This window comes from Hippopotamus amphibius, chromosome 8 (genome assembly GCF_030028045.1).
Source record: "Hippopotamus amphibius kiboko isolate mHipAmp2 chromosome 8, mHipAmp2.hap2, whole genome shotgun sequence".
In the NCBI taxonomy this organism is placed as follows: domain Eukaryota; kingdom Metazoa; phylum Chordata; class Mammalia; order Artiodactyla; family Hippopotamidae; genus Hippopotamus; species Hippopotamus amphibius.
The window spans coordinates 25,746,027-25,767,056 of NC_080193.1; the positions used below are offsets into that span (position 1 = coordinate 25,746,027).

The window sequence follows — 21,030 nt, forward strand, 5'->3', positions numbered from 1 at the left end:
AGGTGGCCAAGTTTTGTTTATTTAGTTATTCATTTAAAATTTTTCCCATTAGGACATAGAGAAAATGTGCTTCATTGCCTCACTCTATAAGCTCGGTAGCCAAAATAACCAGGGAAAACAAGTAGGGGTGGGGATGGGATGGAGACTGTCACAGTCAACTAGTAAGGACAGAATGCTCCTGAATGTGGTATTTCATTTTTAGAATGGTACACCCTCTGACAGGTAAATAACTAGATAAATGCAAAGACAAAAAATTATAGAGGAAGAAACCAAACCCAAAGAAATCCTCCTTTGGGGTCATTGATCAATGTTATGAGGAATTCCTTATGCTAATTATCTGATTTAGAATTTATTAGATGTGGAGCTACCTAATTTTTATCTTTTTAAATCAGGAGGGGCACTATTTTCTTAATTTAGGAAACCCAGAGTATATTAAAAGTATAGTATATTTTAATTGTGAATACATTGCTTATTAAAAATATATTTAGGAAGTATATAGTCTGCTTATATCTATAGACTTAAGTTCCTCTGAAAAAGAAAACAGATGTTTTTGGAGTACAGCAGATTTCTAAAGTATTAATTGCTGATATTCACTCGAGAAAAATATAACTAAACAGGAACTAGAGGGAAATAGTCTGTTCACACGTCACTGACCATTCACTTCCTGGGGTTCAGGGCATGATTCTCCTCTTTTCTGATTCACTTTTGTTTTTTGAAAATATAATAGTTTCTTTGATCCATGTATGTATACATGTGTATGAATATGTAAAATATTTGATATTAATTAAGCTTTTTATGTGCTTTCTTGCATTGCTCCATGATAAGAAACCAAGTATAATAAAAGCAACTCTATCGTGGATTTATTTAACACTTTTTTTGGGTTCTATTATTGAGATGCTTTTTTGGTAAAGGTGTTATCACAGCTTTACTTTCTTTCTACCAACTTAGCTAGTGTCTTACTAAAATTAAGACTTGTGGAGCCTTCCGCATTCTTTACCTTTGGACAAATCCAACTGAAGTGTTGTCAAAGACTCTGAGGGGGAGACTGTGGGTTCACTAATGTTTTCCTTTATTTCCTTGCCCAGGTGGCAATTTGTAGCACCACAGTTTTATGTCCTGTAGACTTTCCTTCTCTGTCCTAGGAGACTGGAGTAGGAGACCCATGAGACCTCCTCCAGAGGACACCCCTTCTTGGTGCCGTGACATTAATCTTCAGCCATGGGAACAGTGGCAGTTCATGAAATGAGCATTTACTCGTTATAGTCACAATCAAATGAGGACCCATGAACCAAGTTCAACAGAAAGGACAGTCTTGAACTGGTCCCCATTTCAAGACAGTCAGTCTCTGACAAGTCATTCATTTTACAGTCCAGGAGACTTAACCTCCATAATTGCTACAGAGGGACGTACACACAAATTAAATGAAGCTTTGAGAGATGTGGCACTAGCTTACAGCACTCAAAAATAGTATAGGCTTAGTATATATGCAACTCTGCTAGTGGATCTGTAAGAAGTGAAACCTGTGTTTTCCAGCTGATTTTGTTTATTTTTCACCTTATTTTCTTATTTTATTTTTCAGCTAACTGAAAACACTCTGCATTTTAAACGGTTGGTTAACATTCTATGAAATTTTTTTCTGATAAAACTAAAAACATTCCAATAACTGTAAAGATGGGAAGGAAACTTTTCCCCCCTATTGTTTGGTCTCTATAAGGAAGAAATGTCTGAAAGAAGGACAAAATTTCAGGGGATCTGTATTGCTGTTTAAAGTCTTTATTTTTGGCTGATGTGAAATAAGCCTGATTGTCTTTTAAACCTTAGCTATTGAAATGTGATCGGGGCTGTATTTTCAGGTGTCTGGACTGTCCACAGGTTGTTCTCCTTGAGCCCTGTCTTGCCAGGTCAAGATATTTTGCTCTCATCTACCTCTGTTCCATGAGTGGTCTCTTGCTTTGTTTTGTGTGTGTGTGTGTGTGTGTGGGTGTGGTGTGTTTTCACAAAAAGCTAGTTTTTGTGTGCTGCTTACCAGATTCCATTATCTTGTGCATTATTCTTTTTGGAATTGTTTTGCTGGGGTTCATTCCAGTAATAGAAAGATTCCCATGTGACCTTCAGCCACATTCCCCCTCTTAGTGGATTGATTAGATGGGCTAAAATGACAGCTTTCAGCATGGCTGGCTAAATTCCAAAAAGTAATTAAGAGAATGGAATTGGATGCCAGAGGATGACTCATGCATGAGGAGATGACCAGATGGACAGGGTCAACACGCAGTTCAGGGCACACATTCAGGCCTCCCGGTGTTTTTCGTAACTTTCAACCCCAGTTGCCCATGTGTTTCATGCATACAGATAACTCTCCATTGACTCAGGGCTTGTTTAGATATCTGGAGTTTGGCCACCATCCCCACCTCTGCTGCTTTGACCATGAACATCTCATGAGAACATGAACTAGGCTGTGGGGAGATGGCCCATTACCATCTCTTCAATGCTTACGATGGCAGCCTCTCCAATTTAAAAAAAAAAAAAATTGGTGGGGAGAAGATTGCTGTCAAAATTCAATATATTTTGAGAATACTTAAATTTGGGTTTTATTTTTCTTGTGCTGTTTCTGCCTTCTTTTGCCATAAATAACTGAGAGTTTTCTGTATTTCAGTTGAAAATGCTATTCCTAATATTTTTGAAAGAATATTTAGATCGAGTACCAAGCGGCCACTTGCTCTGTGGTTTAAAGAAAGAAGGAGGCCTCCATCAGGCCCACTAACCAGCAGATGGGACCATCATTGCCCGGGACCTGCGGGGGCCAGTACCACCGTGGTAAAACCTCCGGCCCACGTGATCCGCCCGATCAGCCCGTCCGGCAGTCACTGGATTTCCTAAAATCTAAAGACAAAACAGCAACAAGGTCATTAGTCTTGCCAGCTGTGAGAAGGAAAGAATTGTCAGCCAAATCAATTCAACTTAGAAGCAGAAGCTCTAAAGGCAACTAAACTTAGCTTTTAACTGAAAGGTTAGCTGAATAACCTGGAAGAGAAAAAAAAAGTGCTCACCCCTGGCACCCCATCTTCTACAGCACAGTTGCTTTTCCACACACGGGTGGGGGTGGGGGCAAGAGAGAATCCCTTGAGAGGCATCTTTTAATTGCTGCTACACCCGCTGAAGCCAAACAGTTTGAACCACAGTGAGAGTGGCTTAAATATGACTTGTCACACCTTTGGACCCTCTTTCCTAGTCTCAGCACAGCCTGCCCTCCTCTGGTGACCACAAAAGTGGGGGAAACACTGAGTTTCCAAATGTCCCGCTCAGGCAAAGTTGTATATGAGGTTACTGAAAACTCAAAAGACAGAAGTTTCTCTGTGTTATCAGCTTTGAAACTCATGGCAATGCCTTGGCCCTAATCCAAAGACATCAATCACATTTCAGGGCTAACATGAACGGTTCTCCTTTACGGATAAGTTTGCCTCTGATTCGCACTAAAGGTCCACATCGTATATGAGAATCAAAGCAAAACCTCCAGTTCACTGGTAATTGGAGCCAGGAAGTTTTCAGGGACACAGGGAATGAACCAGGGTTAGGAATTCCGGAAATTAGTTTGTTACAGGCAGGGAACAGGAAGTGGGCTGCAGTTTGCTGGCGAGTCAGTGGGTTGTGGATCGGTGCCCTCTAGTGGGCATGTCACAAACTGCACCGGCTCAGACCTAGGGCCTGGTGCCCTGGAATGTCTCACCTGTGTTTTCATGGAAAAGTTCAGCATGACAGGAGCAAATGTTCTGAAAAGAGGACACAATATAGAGATGAATGAAGCCTTGAAGGAATCCCTACTCTTGAAAACCACTCACAATCCTGGAAGACAAGGAAGGGGGATGTGTCTAAAGCTGATGATGAAAATTCATTCTGAAAATTGGTCGCAGGAAAGAAACAGGAAAAAAAAAAAAGAAGAAAAAGAAAACCTTTGGAAACAAAAGTAAAAATGGATCTCTTCAATAATTGTTCTCTATTTTTTTTTTTCCAGTTATAGATGAAGGCCAAAACCAACCACAACCAAAAACCAAAACCACAATGAGAGAAAAACCTTCAATAATACCAATATGTCATAAATAAGTCCCCATGGTTCATTTTGATAAGTATGTGTTGCCAAACTTTTGGAGAATCATAGTTCAGCTAACCCTTAATTAAAATTTAGATTCAGTTGTCCTTTAATTAAAGCAGCCATAATCATCACTGATTTGGGAGTGGAGGGTGGTCATTATTCTAAAGCAAAGTAAAGAAATCGTCAGCATGGTCCGAAGATTGGGAAGCTTCATAAATCAAAAATGCATGGAAAATGAAAGAGAGCCAGAAGAGAGATTCCCCGGGATGGACACCAAAATAAAGAAAGGAGGTGAAAGAATGAGCATGGATTGGTTTGGCAAGCAGATGTGAGTGGGAGGTTTACTTCACACACCAAAGGACCGTCTGTAACCCGGGGAGGAGGCTGGGCGAGTCGGGCACTGGCCCTACTGTCGGGCATTTTTATGCTTTTCTTCCAGACATCCCGGAAATCCTCGTGGCCCGCGGGCTCGTCCCAGCCGTACTTGCTGGGGGTGGACCTCTCTGGGCTTGGGTGGGCTTCATCGCTCCGGACGATGTCTCCAGGCTCCACTGGCTCCCCAAAATCTTCTTCAATGCTGCTCTGCCGGGTCAGGGTCCGGCGCCGGGCCAACAGGGGCCTCAGGCTCCTCCTGCAGGGACAGTGCCCGGGGCCGGGGCTGCACTGGCCAGCGGGACTTCTGAAACTAAATCGCATCTCCTCCTCTTCACTCCCACAGTCCAGGCCGCTGTCCGGGCTTCTGGTGGCCGAGCGGCTGAACCGACAGCCTCTGTCTTCGAATACGAAGTCCTCGGCCTGGGGGCCCCTGGCTTTTGCAGGGAACCAGGAGCCGTGCAGGGCCTCATGGCCCCTGCAGGGCCTGGCAGGCCTGGGCTCTCTGGCCAGCCTGGTCCTGGCCCTGGAGGAGGCACCTAAGCCCTGCTTGTACAAGAACTCACAGGGCTCTCCGTCCTCCTCGGCTACTTCGGGGATACTGAAAAGTTTCTTACTGTGGTGGGTCTGTTGGGGATACTCGGGCAGCTCCAAGAAAGCGCGTTCAGTGGTCCTATTCTTAGAGCACTCCTTAAGGGGGTGGTGTGTTAGAACAGGTACCGGGAATCAGTGTATGATCAGATATGAGGTGGGGCAGAGGGAGGGAAAGAAAATACAGACAGAATTAGTCTCTGAGGCCATGAGGGACAGAAAGCATGCTTGTACTTGTGGGGTGGGGGGAAGAGGGGGCAGATGGCATGCTCTGGCCGGGGCTCTGGAATGAGAACAGAACGGGTCAGACGGATGGGGCCAGAACAGGGGGGTGGGCAGAGCGCAGGCAGCGGCCTGACGCCGTCAGGATCAGCCATGCGGCCAAACCAAGGAAAGAGCGGCAGCTGGGCCGCAGGTGTGGGAAGGATGCAGGCAGGAGGCTTCACGCGGACGGAGGCGCTAGCATCTGTGACACGGCTGTGCCCAGAGGTGGGCACATCTGAGCCCACTGCCCACTGGCTGCACCCTCAGAAACTCAGAAAGCAACTGCCGTGGGCTGTCCACAACTGGAGACAATTCACAAAACAGGGACCCCAACCTGGCCACACCACTCGGCTCCTCAAGTCCAGCTAAGCCCTTAGCACCCTCTGAAATCCGTCCTTGTTTGCTCACCTATCACTGCCCCTCCCCCCCCAAAGGTAAGGGTGTGAAAACGGGGACCTTGGCACTGAGCACTCCAAAGTCACGGCTCTGGGGATGGTCATGCTCTGTCTGTGTTTGCAAAGGCCTGGGGGCCCGTCTGTCTGTCCTCCAGATTCTGGACCTCAAGGCCTCTGTCGAGGAGCCATGTCCCCAACAGCGTGGGTGGCGGGGCCTGGCTCAGGGCTAATGGACACAGAGGGGTGGACGCCCCCCCACGCGACCCCATCCTGGCATGCGGTTCGCTCTCCGGGATTTCCCCTCAGCCTCATCCTCTGCCCCTGGTGAACCAGCTCACTAACCCCTGGAGCACTTCACCAACGCAGCCGACACCGTGCGTCCACCTTTCCTCCCATTGGCCTCCGGGGATGCGCGGATGCGCACAGAGAAGCGCTGCTTGGGAGCCTCAGGGTGTGCTACCCTGCCCCCCACGCCAATCTGCCTGCTGGCCCCGCGCACACGGGGACTTGGAGGGTTTCCCCAGTGCTGCGTCTGCCGGGAGCTTGGGGCCCACGAGAGCCAGGCGAGGAGTGGGGTGGCACACGCTTCGTTCATTTGCTCACGAGACACCGAGGGCATCTACTCGGGGAACATTGGGGTGAAGGAGGACAGCCAGGGAGCAGGAATCCAGCCCCGGGCGCCAGGCGGCTGCGCACGTGAGCCAACGGGGCTGCCGTGAAGGAAGGTGAGCCCGGGAGGCGGGATCCCCAGACTAAGTCTTGGAATTTCTGAAGAGAAACCAGAAGTCCAAATAGGCCTATAAAATCTCCCAATTTTTAACAAATGTCAGAACACTGTGGACCAAGTGAACTGAGTCTCAGCTCCGATCTCCCCTGCGGCTGCTCTAGGTGGGGGCGTGGACTTGCCCGGCGTTTTTATCTGAACTTGCCCTCTGGGCCGTCTCCCTGGGAGACATGGTGACCTTTGGTTTCTTTGCTCACACTTTGCAGGAGGCACCATCCCGGAAGCTTCCTCCCTCAGGAGGAGAAGCATGGAGGAGGGGAGGGGATGCAGACAGGCTTGGCCCGCGCAGTCGTGAACCCTGCAGGCAGCTCTCGGGGAAGCTTGGGGAGGGTGTCGGGCTGGACCACGGGCACCTCCGGGCCTTCCTCTGCCAAGAAAGGTCACCGTGAATCCTGCTGAAGGGTGGCACAGGAGCGGGGGGCAGGGGAGCCTGTGGGAGTAGCAGGAGCTGCAGCCGTGCAGGGTTTGCATTGGGGTCTGGCATGTTCTTTGGTGACAGTGTCCGCAAGGCCCCGCGGGGGCCTTTGCTGGGAGAACATAAGTCAGTGTGGTCTATGCAAGTGGGCGCCCAGCTGGCAGCCAGATTTGGATGTTGCTTTATGTCTACCATTCAAACAGCATGGCTCTGAGCTCCCAGAGAAAGACGCTGTGTCCCCAGCAGGATTCTCCTCTACAAGGCCTTTTCCATTTGAAAACCCCTTAAAGGCCCGACCAGCTCTCCAGCCCTTTGTCTGTCTCCCCCGCTGGGCTGGGAGCAGCTGGGACTCAGAGGCCATGTCCATCCTTACCCCCCAGCCTGGCGGAGGGCCTGGCACACGAGGGTGACCAGCTCGTGCCGAGTGAGTAGATGCCCAGCTGGAACGGGCAGCAGCAGCGGGCTCCTGGTGCATCCTGGTGACCCCCCCATTAAACCCTTCATTGCTGGCCACACCAGAGGCAGAAGCAGAGGATGCTGGGGCCCCTGGTGGGAGGTGTCTGAGAAGGGGCTTGTGTCTGGACCCCGCTTGTCCTCCAGGACGGCCGACCCTCCTCTGACCCCCTCTGACACCCCCTCTCCCTGGCCCTCCTGCCCCTCCCTCCTGCCATCCAGCAGGGTCCACCTCAGTTGATTCCGCTAAAGAATGTTTGCATGACTTCCTCAGCTCCCAGTCTCCGGTCTGACTCGGAGGTGGACCCCTGCCCTCGCAGCCCTGCTCCTCTATGGACGGACCCGTAAGCCAGGGGTTTGGGGTAGGGGTGGAAGCTTCTTTATCCTGTTCTTTCCGATTCAGTTCTTAGTGCAGAGCTGGGTGCCCCTGGGGATGCCAGTGGATTCTCCCAGACTCCTTTACCCAGACTTTTGGCAAAGAGGAGGGTCAGGAGGGATGGGAGACCAGAGTGCAGATTCAATAGTGAGCGAAGCCCATCCAAATCTGTGGGCTCTGCTTGCAGGGCCAGGCCCCTCTGGAGCCGGCCTCACGGCCCCAGCAAAAGGACAGGGACAGCGTGACTGTGGGGACGGCGAGGAGGGGCCCGGCTCTCCTGGCCACTGACCTTCAGGGCATTGTGGGACGTGCCGCTGGGCCGCCTCCGGCCCCCATCCTCCAGCTGCATCTCGGAATAGAGCTCCTCCTCATCCTCCTCCATGATGTCCGAGAGGTCAGACCCCCGGCTGCTCTCCGTGTGGTACTCATCTCCGTGGCAACAGTGCGGCTGGGCAGGAGAAGGGGATGTGGATGGAGGGGCAGCTCCAGCACGCAGAAGTTCCCAGGGCCCTCCTGGCTGGCCCTCCCCTGCTTTGCCCACCCCTGAGCTCAGAGACATGTCTGCGTGCCTGGGTGAGAGCTGCTCACCTCCGAGGTGAGGGAATCACAGTCCCCAAGCCCTTGGTGAGCTGGGATGGTGGAGAGAGGACCAGACTAGGCCTCCTGACTCCAAGTCCCCATGGGCTCAAGCAGAGACCCCTGGGCACTGGGTGGGACAGAATGCCAGGGGAGTTATAAGACACACAGGAAAATATCACTTTTCTGGGTAACGTCAGCCTCTCCAATTTAGTGGCTGGACAAAGGCTCAAGTGACATGTTGTAAACTCAGATGGCAGCAGGACTCGGGGCCCCATGAGCAAGTGCATCACATCACGGGTCGTGCAGCAGAGGGTGGTGGGTGGCAGGCAGGTGGGTGCGTGTGGGCCGTTAAGGGCGTCTGAGAGTTTTAAGAAAACCATGTAGCTTGAAATTCACACATACGCACACACTGGGTGGTTGGAGAACAGCCCGGTCCGGGCAGGCTGGGACCCCCTTTATGGTGCGCCCACTCTGTGCCCAGTTTGGTCACTGACACTGGGAAAGACCCCCCACTGGGGATGCTCGGGGAAGAGTCTGGGGACAGAGGGAAAGGGTCAACAGAAAAGCAAGTAAAAGTTAGCTTGCTCACGTGTAAACCGAACTACCAGAGGCCCTGATGGGGTTTGGGGATGTTGGAGCCAGTCCAGTTCAGCAGCCCCTTTCCCACCCTCAAAGCAGGTGCCCATCACTTAGCATCTCAAGTATTTGCAGCAACTTAAACTGCACACCCTACGAGCTCAGATTTCGGAACCCTGAGCAGGCATAAAGCTCTTCTGCTTCTGCTGGATGGGGTTGATTAAGAACAATTTCTTTATTCTCCTGGTGGGCGACCAGACAAGTGTATTTAATAGCATCTCAAGACATGTTTATTAAAAATACCCTGGTTTCAAGCACTGCTCTAGATAAAAATGTGTCAGCACCTGAGTGGCACTAAGTGCCTAGCCCACTGATGGGGAGGCAGCGTGAATGCCAAGGCCTGGGGTCCCGCCCCAGCTGAGCCCTCAGATAGGTAGCCCGGATGCTCTCAGCCTATGAAGTCTGTGCGTCAGCATTTGAGCTGCTCCAGCCCTAATTCTTTCAATCAGGCATGGTGGAGAAGATGCAGAAGTGAGCTAATTTTAAATCAATAAACAAAGATCAGGTTGGTTTGACTGAGGTCTTCTCAAGGCATATGGGAAGGAACTCCCCTTGAGAACACAGTCTCATTTGATTCAAACCCAATGATGAGTTAGCTATGAACCCATGAGATGGAAGGAGGTGTCTATTGTTTGCCAAATACATCATGGATAAGCCATTCATAGGAATCCTATCCCTCTCTTCTGCCCAGTGAGATGTCGTGGGAAGTCTGATGGAGCTTCTGGAAAAGATTTTTCACCAGTTAAAAGAGATGTGCCTGAGGAGAAAGCGCCCCTCCTTTTTTCCTTCCCACCGTCCCTTCCTTCCTTCTTTCCTCCCTCTCTTCCTTCCTTCCTTCCTTCCTTCCTTCCTTCTTGGGGTGCTGTCATATGAAAGTGTGATGATTGTAGCTATGGCAGCCACTTTGTAACCATGAGAGAAAGGCCAAAACAATGGGAGAATCAGAACCCAGAGCCAGGACACAACTGAGCAGCTGAATCAACCTTGCAACCTCCTACCTGAGACTTCTTGGAATGTGGGAAAATGAAGTGTCTTTGTTATCTTAGTCATTCTTAGTTGGGCTGGATGCAGATAGAATTACTTTAATCTTTTAGATAAAGAACCTGATGATTGGAGAAGTTGAAGAACTGGCCTACCAGCAGTGACAGAGCCAGGAAGTGACTCCAAGTCTGTGAGATTCCAAGGTCCTCTTCTTGGTGAGGTTGTGACACTGCCTTGCTGTAGAGGTATGTGCTGAGGGGGCTGGAGGGGCTGACATCTGAGGGCTCTTCAAGCTCTGACATCTCAAGATCTCAGGACTCTCCAGGCCCCACCCTCCCTGTTGCCCAGATTTAGGTCTTGACACCATTCAAGGACATTTCCATTAGAATACGCATGATCAGAAATTGAAGACAAAACCCACATTGGGTGAATTTGTCACTTGTGAGCCTGGTCTGGGAGGAGAAGCCCTGACATTTTGTCCCTCCGAAGCTGGGATGCTGACTGTCTAATTTCTGAATCTCCCATGATGCCTAGCACTTAGCAGATGCCCATCAGACATCTGCCTGATGAATGAAAGTAAAGCAACAAAAGGGTAGGTTTTGCCTAAATTGAGACCGGGTGGTTACCTGGAGACTCACCTGATGCACAAAATCAGCCCATGAATGGATACTTGCACAGGGCAGTCGGGGAGGGTGAAAACCTCAAGTTCAGACTTTTGCAATTTTCCCCCAGGGAGGTCACAAATGCACAGGCACTGTGCAGTCTAGACTCTCCAAATGGACTGTGATTTTTGCCACCCGGGCCCGCACCTCTCCGTCTTCCTCGTGGACCGGGAGACCATGCAAGGGCCTGACAGCCGGGAGCTCTCAGCCCACACTCACCGGCTTGCCCAGCTCCGAGCCTTTCAGGAACTCGTCCACCGATGCCCCCCTCCTCTTGATGTCGGGAGACTCGTAGCTGTCCTCCTCGTCCGAGTTTGCGTACTGCCCGCTGCTCCTCTCCAGGAAGATGCTCCTTTTCTCTAACTTGGAAGAGAAGAGGGGAGGTGTCGGGGGGGTGGGCAGAGGCCGCCTGACCCCGGGGCTACAGAGGGGAAGGGGCTTCCACACTGTGCATCTGGTGGTGGGTTCCATCTGTCAACTACAAATTGACACCGGCCATCTACCTCTACAAGGATTAAATCACGTACTGCTGCAGCTGCTGACTTTCAACACCCCCTGAAAGGAGTTCAGGGTGGAGATCAGGGAGGAGGCCCTCTGTGCTCTGGGAAAAACTGGCAGAACCGGTCCTCAGATAGTTAGATATTTTCAGAGGTGATTTTATGAGCCCAATTCTTGCATCTCCTCATATCTAGAAAAACACGCAATCCTTCATGGTGATGTCTGCTCCTCATGACTAGCAGAAACCTTCTGCAAAAATGTGTGCTCGATTGCATGCACTCCCCCATCACCCAAATCACATAGATACTGACCTTCCCCCCACCTCTTTGGAGCAGTTTCTCTCCTGTACTATGGCCCTTATTTTGCCCCAAATAAAACTTAACTGGCAGCTCTCACATTGTGCATTTTTTTAAGTCGACGCTTCCTTTCCTTCACTTCCTCCAGCCACTGTGTGAAGGGACTTGGGTCAAATGACCCAACATGCCAGCTGGCGGGTGTGTTTTCTGCCGGTGCCCTGGTTTCCTGCCTGCCCCTCCCACACCCACCAGAACTAGCTCCTGCCTTTGCAGGGGGTGACGCGTGGGTGCCAAGGAAAGTCTCCCCTCCCTCTGCTGGCCACCCTGGCCTGGCTCCTGAGGTGATCACTTAACCTTTCCTTGAAAACGGGAGCTCAGGGACTTCCCTGGTTGTCCAGTGGTTAGGGCCTTGCCTTCCAATGCAGGGGGTATGGGGTCCAGGAGCTAAGATCTCACATGCCTCTTGGCCAAAATAACCAAAAACATAAAACAGAAGCAATATTGTAACAAATTCAATAAAGACTTTAAAAATGGTCCCCATCAAAAAAAAATCTTTAAAAGAGAAAGGAAGCTCAGAGGTTTGCTTTCTCTCCACACCTTCTGAAAGGGGGAGCCAGGCTGAGGGAGGGGGCGTGGCTGCTTTCTTGGGCCTAGATTCTGGCTCCAGCCAGCTCTCCAGGGTCCTGTCTGGGGGCTCAGGGTGGTGGGCTGCACGGTTGCCACCTGAGAGGGCAGAGTGAGGCAGTGCTCAGCTGCCAGTCCCTTCCTGGCCCAAAGCACCTGGGCTTCTGCTTTGTGGGAAATCAGGGTGGAGGGCCAGGGCACCCACGGTAAATGTGCACATTCTGAGGCATTTCCTTTAGTCAAAGGCACAAAGTGCTGTTTATTAACAAACTGGGAGATTTCACAAAAACCCTGGATTTCCAGTTTTTCAGCAGGCTCTGAAGTGTTGTCACGGTACCTCTCCTCTCTCCTGGTTGCCTGGCCGTGGCCCGTGGCCCTCAGCTCCGACCTCCAGGGGTCTGGCCCCTTCTGAAGTTCCCAACCTGGCCTCCAGCCCTGAGGCGGCCTGGCCCGGCCCCTGGGATGCCCAGGAAGTGGGGGTCTTCCGGCACCGGTACGGGTGTCTCTGCCTGCATCTCAGAGAAGGCACTGCCAGGTGACTCCGCCCTGGGGAGACACCATGGGCTGGCCAGGCAGGGCTGAGAAGACCGCTGATCACCACTGTCCCCTCTGCCGAAGTCCTAACCATGGGCTTGCAGCAGACGAGCTGGGTGCCCTGGTACAAAGATGCACCCAAGGGATAGAGATGGGGGTTTGTCCCGGGAAGGGAGGAGCACGTGGCCTAGCTCAGGTCCATGTCCTGCTCTTCTGCATCACTTCACAGGTGCTTCTTACAATTTCTCATCTCATTGCACATTTCATCTGGGATGTGGCCCCACTGTCATCCAAATACTCCCTCTCCCCACGGCCTAGGCAATTTCTAGTGATAAGCACACAAATATATTTATGTACATGCATTTCTATATGTAGGTATATATGTATACATACATGTATATAAGTGTATGTGTGTATGCGTGATTGTATATATACATATGTATGTAAATTGTCTATTTGTGTGTGTGTACATGCACATACACACACACACACACACACACACACACACATACACACACGCAGCTAGAAGTCTGAAGTGAGCTAGCTAGGAGGGGACCCTCATTTAGGAAGACAGGTCCCCAAGCCAACTCCCAGGAGGCACCGCTCAGATCCAGACCAGCGCCTGGTTAAGAGGTTCTTAACCCGTTTGCTAAGCTGGCTGGTAGATAACCATTTCCTCAGGTTATCTGGGTTCATATGTAAAAACACAGGTTGATTCTGTCAGGATCAGGCCTGAAATGTGGCCCTAGGGGAAAACTGGAGGATAAACACTTGGCATCCTTCCTCCTGAGTCAAGGCAGCCTCTCGGTTGCTGAGTGTTTGGGGCACGTCTCCTGCGGACTCGGGGTGCGATGGAAGGTTCCATCCCTGCTGCGCTGCAGGGATGGACCGCATTCCACGGGCACCAGCCTTACCCTGCTGGTCTCGGCCATCCTCTGTGCGGCTTCCCGGGCCATGGCCTTGGCGACAGAGGTGGAGACCGGGGTGCCCTGTGGCTGCGGGAGGATGCGGCTGGGCGAGGGCGACCGCCGCCCAGGGCCCGAGCCCTGCAGGCCAGGCGGCTCCAGCAGGTGCCCGTGGACCGGGGCGGGTGCCCGGCCATGGTCCCAGGCCTCATCCACCGCGGCGTGGGGACCCAGGTGTTCATCTTTGGTTTCGGGGGCTCCGGCACTTGCTAAGAGCTTCGGTGTGGGAGCAGTTCTTGGGTGGGGGGTTGGAGGCACCAGGAGCTCAGGGGGAACGGCAGCAACAGCAGAGTCTATGGACTCGCCCTGGGCAGAGAGGGTCCGCACGGTCACACCCTTGGCTCCCAGGCTGCGCAGCCGCACCAGCTCCACAGCTGTGCCGTCCGCCGTGGGGGAGATGATCTCAGCCACCTGCACACAGAGAGAGTGGGTTCGGGGGCCGCCCACACCCCAGGCCCCTCGGATGCCTCCAAGGTGGCCCACCTACACCCAACTGGAATCGTACTGTTCGGCCGGGAAATCATATCAGGCTGCAGTCTCAGCTCCTGCCCACCATCGCAGGTTTGGAGGGACAGCTGAGCACGCCTTCTTCTTCCACATCCAGAGCCAATCCAGAAACAGATGCAGGGGCCACAGAGGCATCAGAACACTGGGCTTATGACTAACAAAGCTTGGCACAAGGGAGGCGCCAGACAGAGGCCAAGACGGGCTTCCTGCTGCGGTGGAGACGTGACTGTGGCCTTTCCTGCAGGGGAGGTGGGGGGCTGTCTGGTGGGCTTCCACGAGGAGCTGGGAGTAGAGAGGGGGAACTGCAGGTTGCAAGAGTGAGCTCAGACACTCAAGTGCATCCGATACATCACCCCCTAGCCCTAAGGTGTGGGGACAGGGTAGGGAGTGGAGAACAGACAGAAGCTTGCTCAAGCCCTGTCCCCCAAAGGCAGCTGTGTCTATTTCCCGTGCCAGGACGGGGATGGGGGCGGAGATTATGGGCTTCCCTACATTGGGCATTAAGGACCCTGCAGTGTTTCCGAGGCATTTGGACATGACTGCCATCTCGCCAAGAATCTGTTTGGTGGAATCTGTTTGGTGGAATCTACTGAGGGGGCCCTGATATCGTGGGACTTGAGATATTGTGAATTATTGGTACCCAGGGGAGAACAAGAAAGGTCCAGAGCAGGGCAGGTTATCAGTGTTGGGGGGTTGGGCAGAGAGCATTCTGGGAAGGAGGATGGAGGAAAAAGGATGGAGGTTCTCAGTGTTCTGAGCCAGGCCTGGGGTGGCGGTGCAGGGGGTACTTAGTAAGTGCTGGTGGGTCATGGGGGTTGAAGAGAGAGGGAGGGTCACCCCTCACTGAGTGGATAGCGGGGGGGGTTGGGTCCCTGGGTGGAGAGCCCCCCGCGACAAAAACTCACCCTCTGCCCTTTTGCATACACGCCGTAGCCGGTGACATTGGCTCCATTGGACAACCCGGTGGCCGTCAGAGCAGGCGGCTTCCAGGAGACCTGGACGGTGGCTGGGGTGGCCCCAGCTTGGACAGCAATGTCTTGTGGGGGGGCCGGAGGACCTGGGGGGACAGAGGCAGAGAAGCTTTCAGGACAGGGCCCTTTGACAGGTGCAAGCTGCTACCATATCTGGCTGGTGGCACCTGGAAATGAAACAAGATGTTTTGTCAAAGCCTCCAGGGAACAGAGGGGAAAATTCGAAGTGTAAAAGTAGACCAGGAGGCCGAGGAAGTGGCAGCTCCCAGACATACATGATGCCCTCCTGGAATCCTGCTCATGGTGCTCGGTCCCCAGGCCAGCCTGTGACCCAAGCTTGGCCAGCTGGTCACGAGGTCCCAGCATTTGACAGAGGAAAGAGGTCCCCACCACCTCTCCCTGCTCTTCTGAACCCCTTCCTCCCTCCGCCTTCCCTCTGTTTCTCTGTCTCTCTTTCTCCACTGGACTTGGGGGCAGTGAGCTGGACCACACATAACCCATTTCTCCACCTTGCAGGAGAGGACAGACCAGAAGCTGGAGAGAGACAGTTCTGATGAAGCCACCCGACCCAAGAAGCTAGCTCTGCACACACTGCCGGCTGACCAGCTGAGCTGCTTCCTTTGCGCCCGAGCCAGTTTGAATCGTGCTCACCAGGAAAGTCTTGAGCAGCTACTTCAAGCAACAAGGAGGCAGGGGTCGCGTTGCTGGTCCTTCCCAGTGGCTCCTGGGGACAGCAGGACTGCCCGTCTGCCCTGTAAGCCACAGGCAGCTCCCTTTCCCCCAGGTCTGTCTGGTGCAAAACTTCCACAACTAGCATTATATTTGGAAAGGAATGTGTAACTTTCAGGAGGAAGGTATGCAACTCATCCTCCAGGACCTTGCTCTGCTCCATGCATTTCTACCTAGGGGAGCAACGGCTCTCTGCTGAGGATTTCCTATGTGCTGCTCATTCTGCTACTCACTTTGGACTCTTTACATCACTTGACCCTCAGGACAATCCTGAGAATTCAGCGCATCCTCGTTTGCAAATGAGGAAATTAAAGTGCGAGGGAAGCCGCTCAGCTGTCGTGTGTTGGAAGCGCTAGCCTGCAGCTCAGTGCAGCTCATGTGCAAAGGCCGACATGACTCACCCTCAATGTGCTGTGACATGGGGCTTCTGAACTTCTGCACAACCAGGTTCAGAAGTTAAATTCCACCTGGACGGTCCACTCAAACATGACAGATGGGTCATTATTCTTAAGGACAAAGATCAAGAGCTGAAACTGTCTGGAACCTTGCTGGGCGCCCACTTCTACCACGAGAGCAATGACAGTGGAAAGCGGGGCTTTTGTAGGTGGAGAAGACTTGTGGAGCTGCGACCTACCGGCTCTAGCCCATCCCTCCACTGGCCCAGCGGTGGGGGAGTCGTGCTGGCGTCCATCACGTGGGGGCATCTGGTCCAAGCACACACCTCACGCCCCGCGCACGCTGAGTGAGGTTCAGGGGCCGCCCTCCCCATGCCTCTCACTCGTGTTATCTCCACAGGGAAGCCCTCCTCCTTCTGGACAGGCAAAGGCACTAGCGTGCTACAGACTGAATGTTCGTGTCTCCAAATTCGTATGTTGAAATCCTAACCCCCAAGGGGTTTGTGTTAGGATGAGGGGCCGGTGGGAGGTGATTAGATCACAGGAGGGGAGCCCTCATGAACAGGATTTGTGCTCTTATTCACAAGGCCCCAGAGAGCTCCATCACCCCTTCCTCCAGGTGAGGACACAGAGTCTTCACCATCTATGAACCAGGGAGTGAGCCTCACCAGACACTGAGTCTGCCCGTGCCTCGATCTCAGACATCCAGCCTCCAGGACTGTGAGAAATGTGTCTGCTGTTTATATGCCACTCAGTTTATGGCATTTTGTTATATCAGCCTGAGCTAAGACACCCAGGAACTGGGCGTGAACCTATGGGAACAGGCCCTGGGCTCAGCATCTCCTGGTCCATGTGAACCTATGGGAACAGGCCCTGGGCTCAGCATCTCCTGGTCCATGTGAACCTGTGGGAACAGGCCCTGGGCTCAGCATCTTCTGGTCCATGTCCCTCTCCATCTCAACATGAGCTTCTCCACGAAGCCTTTCCTCGCCTCTCCTCGGAGCCCCTGGCGTCCCCAGGTTTAGTGTTTCTGGATTCTTCACCGTCCCCAGCACTGACCACAAGACTTCATGGCAGGAATCAATGAAAAGAGAGAGTCCTTACTCTCCCAGTATCCAAGACTGACATCCCAATAGTCAGGCAGGAAATCCAATGTCACCTTACAAGATGAATGCACTGACCCTTCATAAATCTGTTGCTACTCAGACCCCTTCCTCCTTGAGGTACTGTCTGTCCCATCTGCCGCTGACCTTGCTGCTGTGTAGATTAGACTCTAGTTCATGATGGATTTTAAAAAAACTGGAGAGCACCGTGCAATAAAATGCAAATCCATCGCAAATCAGCGAGCCAATCTCATGTTAGGTGGAAGGCTTTCTGCAGTTGGTAGAAATGATCTTGGAGAATCACTGAATTGTTCGTAAAACTGCTGACAAATGAGGTTGGGCAGAGCTGGATTTATTAACCACAGAAGACAAATCCAAGCAGAGTGTCGAGATAGACGTTTCGAGGGAATTATGTGAACATCACAGGACTAAGAAAGGCCCTCGGGGTATCAAAATATGCCCTCAAATATTTTTGCAGACAAGACCTTCTTTGCTCCAGGAAGGCTACTCTTCCCCAGGTGTTTGGGCTCCCATCCTGGGCGCAGCCGCCTTGCTCAGAAGGGCTGCCAGTACATGAGCCACGGGCAAGATCAGCACAATGGAACCTTCTGGAGGTGGCAGTGGCAACTGCCCTTTAAATAAATCGGAGGATGAGCCAACCCAGGAGGATGGTCCATCTCAACCCCTCTCTTTATGATTTCCCAGGAAAGAGTGTGTGTTTGGGACAGAAGGAGGCACATCCCTCCTCCTGTTACAGCTGGGAAGGCAGGGAAGGAGACGGGGTTTCACAGCAGAGGTGCCCGGAACCCAAAATAGCATCCACAGTGGAACGTCACGTCTTCCACACAAACTCATCTGTATATGTGAGATAGGTGGATAGATAGATAGATAGATGATAGAAAGGTGATAGATAGATAGATGACAGATAGATAGATAATAGATAGATAAAGAGAAAATGAGAGAGAGAATAATTTTGAGAGTGCTGTGGACACCCTCTTCACGGTTCCTCTCTGTAAGCGCACGTCCAGGAGTGGGTGACACCGGGAAGATGGTACCCTCCCGACCCCTAGGGCACTCTCGTTTCCTTCTGTCTTCTGTAGGATGAGCCTCTTACAGATGCAAGCGTTAAATACGTCCAACAACACAACCCCTGAACAGAATCCAAGTTCTCTCTCTCTCGCTCTCTCTCTCTCTCTCTCTCTCTCTCTCTCACACACACACACACGCACACACACACAGAGGCTTGCATATGTATTCCATGCTTCCCGGCTGATTTAAGGATGCTCCAGGGCAGCTCTGACTGTCTGCAGCTCCCCTTCTGCTCTCCCCGCCCCTCCCCTTGCACGAGGTGACATCCCAGTGTCCTCTCTCCCTTGGAGGATCGCTCCCCCCCGACCCCCAGAGGGTGGCTCACCTGCGGGCAGCGTGGAGAACTCCACGAAGGCCTCCTTCCTCTCCCTCTGCTCCAGGGGCAGCTGCCAGGGCATCTGGTGGGGCTTGGCCAGGACCTTCACCTTGTAAGTCATGTTGGGCCTGAGGTTGCAGAACTGGTACTTGTACCTGGCGGCCCTGACGACATCCAGCTCCTGCTCGTTGAGGAAGATGACGTGGCTGTAGTTGCTGTTGGTGGGCACCCAGGAGAGCTGGGCAGAGATCTGCGTGATGTTGTCCACGCGCAGGTGGGAGGGCGCCACCACCACGTCCTTGCCCACCAGCAGCGTGCACCGCAGCTCGTCGGAGCTGCCCCGGCTCGAGACGCACTGCACGGAGATGCGGTAGGTGCAGGCTGCCATGTTCAGCTTCTCCACCAGGGCCTTGGTCCTGCCACCCAGCGCCAGGCTCAGGCGCGTCTCCGCGTCCACCAGCACGTTGTAGCTGCTCACGGTCCCCAAGCCCGGGGGCACCACCGGGGGCTCCCAGCCCACAATGACACTTTTGGCAAGTTGTTTGATGAGGGTGATTTTCCGAGGGTAAGGCACGATGTCTTCTCCGATGTCGTCGATGTTCACGTCCAGCGTCGCCGCCCCGTGGTCAGCGAGGCCAGAGTCCGTGTGCGTCGGGGAGTGGAGATCCAGGATGTTCTCCCCCTCCGAGCCGACGCCGGCGTGGTTGATGAAGTTCTGATCCTGGTCGTTCGCCAGCGTGCTTGCTAGTCGAGACCCGTTGTCCTGGACGAAATCCACAAAGTTGGAGGGCACCAGGCCCCGTTGCCCGTCCAGGAGCTCGCCTGTGGGGCACAGGACAGTGTTATCACCCGACGGTCCCACGGGGGCCCGAGGTCCTGCAGTGGAGTCTGCTCCTACCCCCTCCCAAGGGGACTGTACAGAAAGCCACGGGGTTACAGTGGACCCCTCAGCTCGTTACAGGAATCACTCCCACATCACCTCCTCAGGAACCTCGCCCCTGCGTCTGCACCCCACTGCCTGCCACCTGCCGCCCCCATCAGTGAGGCTGACTTTCCCTGTAGCGCCCACTGCACCTCGACCATCGGCCAGCCACCTGTGTGTGTGTCACCCGCCCCCCGCCCCCAGTTGGGATGAAGCTGTGGGAGGGCAGAGACCTTCGTTCCCCACTAGTCCTAGAGCGACTCCTGGCACATCGTAGGTGCTCAGTGTGCTTCTCAGAAGAATGAACAACATGCAAAATGTGGGTTTGGAGGCTAGAAAATTTACACCTCTTACTCCGATTTTCAAAGGTGACTTTTCCCCGCTTGCAAAGCAATGTGTCTGTCTTAGTGAAATTCCCAGTATGAGTCCATTTGGTGAGAAATGATCAATTTGGTGCCAGAACCACCTGGAGGCTGAGTGGCCAAAAAAAAAAAAAAAAAAAGCCCCCAGACTAGCTCTTGTGGCCACAGGCAGTCACAGCAGGAACCCCTTTTTATTTCATGAAAATGGCCTAATTTCTGTGTGTTCTCTTTATTCACGGGGCTCAAAAGCTTGCTGAGAGCAGAGCCCTGGAAAACTGAGAAGAGTCTGGAGGAGCTTCAAAGATGATGCTGGGTAATCTTGCAGCACCAGCGGGAAAGGACTGTTTCCCCCGATTCGTTGCAGAAAGGGCTTGATGGGGGTCCCGGGGACCCAGGAGCCTGGGAAGTGCGGAATGAAGGGCGGGGTCTGCTCCCAACACACTCCCGCCCGCACCTCAAGGGATGTGCGATAGGTCCAGGATAGCGATGCCAGCCACTGAACCAGTCCTGATTCTCCCAGAATCAGTGAGGATCTGATTCTGCTCCTGTCCCCGGCTAGGAGATGGGTCTGGAGATGTCAGTCTTTGCCTTGAGGATGCTCTGAAAACACAGCCTCATTGGACCCAAGGGAAGATGAGGAGGAAGGGAAGGAGAAGGATGGGTGTGATAGCAAGTCCTACATATCAGGCCTAACCTCAGACCCCACATCTTCTTCCTCATTTATCCTCACAGCCACCTGTTAAAGTGGGGACTGTGACCATCTGCATAGTGAGGGGAGGTGAGCTTGCCACCGTCACATGGACGACGGAATGCTGAGCTTTCAACCTGCTTTTAATCTGGCCTCTGGAGAGTCTTCGTGGGCACAGTGCCTGGTGCAAATACTCTAGAGAATTCCAATGAGGGTGTTCTGGCAGCTGCCTTGGGCACATAGTTCTCCCCTGGTGTGCACATCTGTGACGGCAACATGAATTTATGTTAAGTGTTCGAGCTGTCCTGCCACCAGTCGTGGTGAAATTTCTTGGGAGACCCACCCACAGCTGTGCCACTATTCTGGTAACTAATGGAAACCAAGAGTGTCAATGACCCTAGATTCTGGCATCTTCCCAGACACAGAAAAAACCAGC

The 21,030-nt window shown here is 52.7% G+C and overlaps 1 protein-coding gene across 2 annotated transcripts in view; it reads right to left on the reverse strand.

The window, feature by feature from the left end:
- Window positions 1-21,030, reverse strand: part of RIMBP2 (RIMS binding protein 2) — a 173,803-nt gene that overhangs the window by 34,820 nt on the left and 117,953 nt on the right. The window contains exons 12-18 of one of the 2 annotated variants that reach the window (XM_057747233.1): window positions 18,632-19,444; window positions 14,925-15,076; window positions 13,462-13,923; window positions 10,815-10,958; window positions 8,027-8,185; window positions 4,442-5,149; window positions 2,763-2,880 (exon numbers count right to left, since the gene is read on the reverse strand). In XM_057747233.1, coding sequence (XP_057603216.1) covers window positions 2,763-2,880; window positions 4,442-5,149; window positions 8,027-8,185; window positions 10,815-10,958; window positions 13,462-13,923; window positions 14,925-15,076; window positions 18,632-19,444 — 2,556 coding nt within the window. The remainder of the gene's footprint in view (window positions 1-2,762; window positions 2,881-4,441; window positions 5,150-8,026; window positions 8,186-10,814; window positions 10,959-13,461; window positions 13,924-14,924; window positions 15,077-18,631; window positions 19,445-21,030) is intronic. The other variant, XM_057747234.1, reaches the window with a different exon arrangement.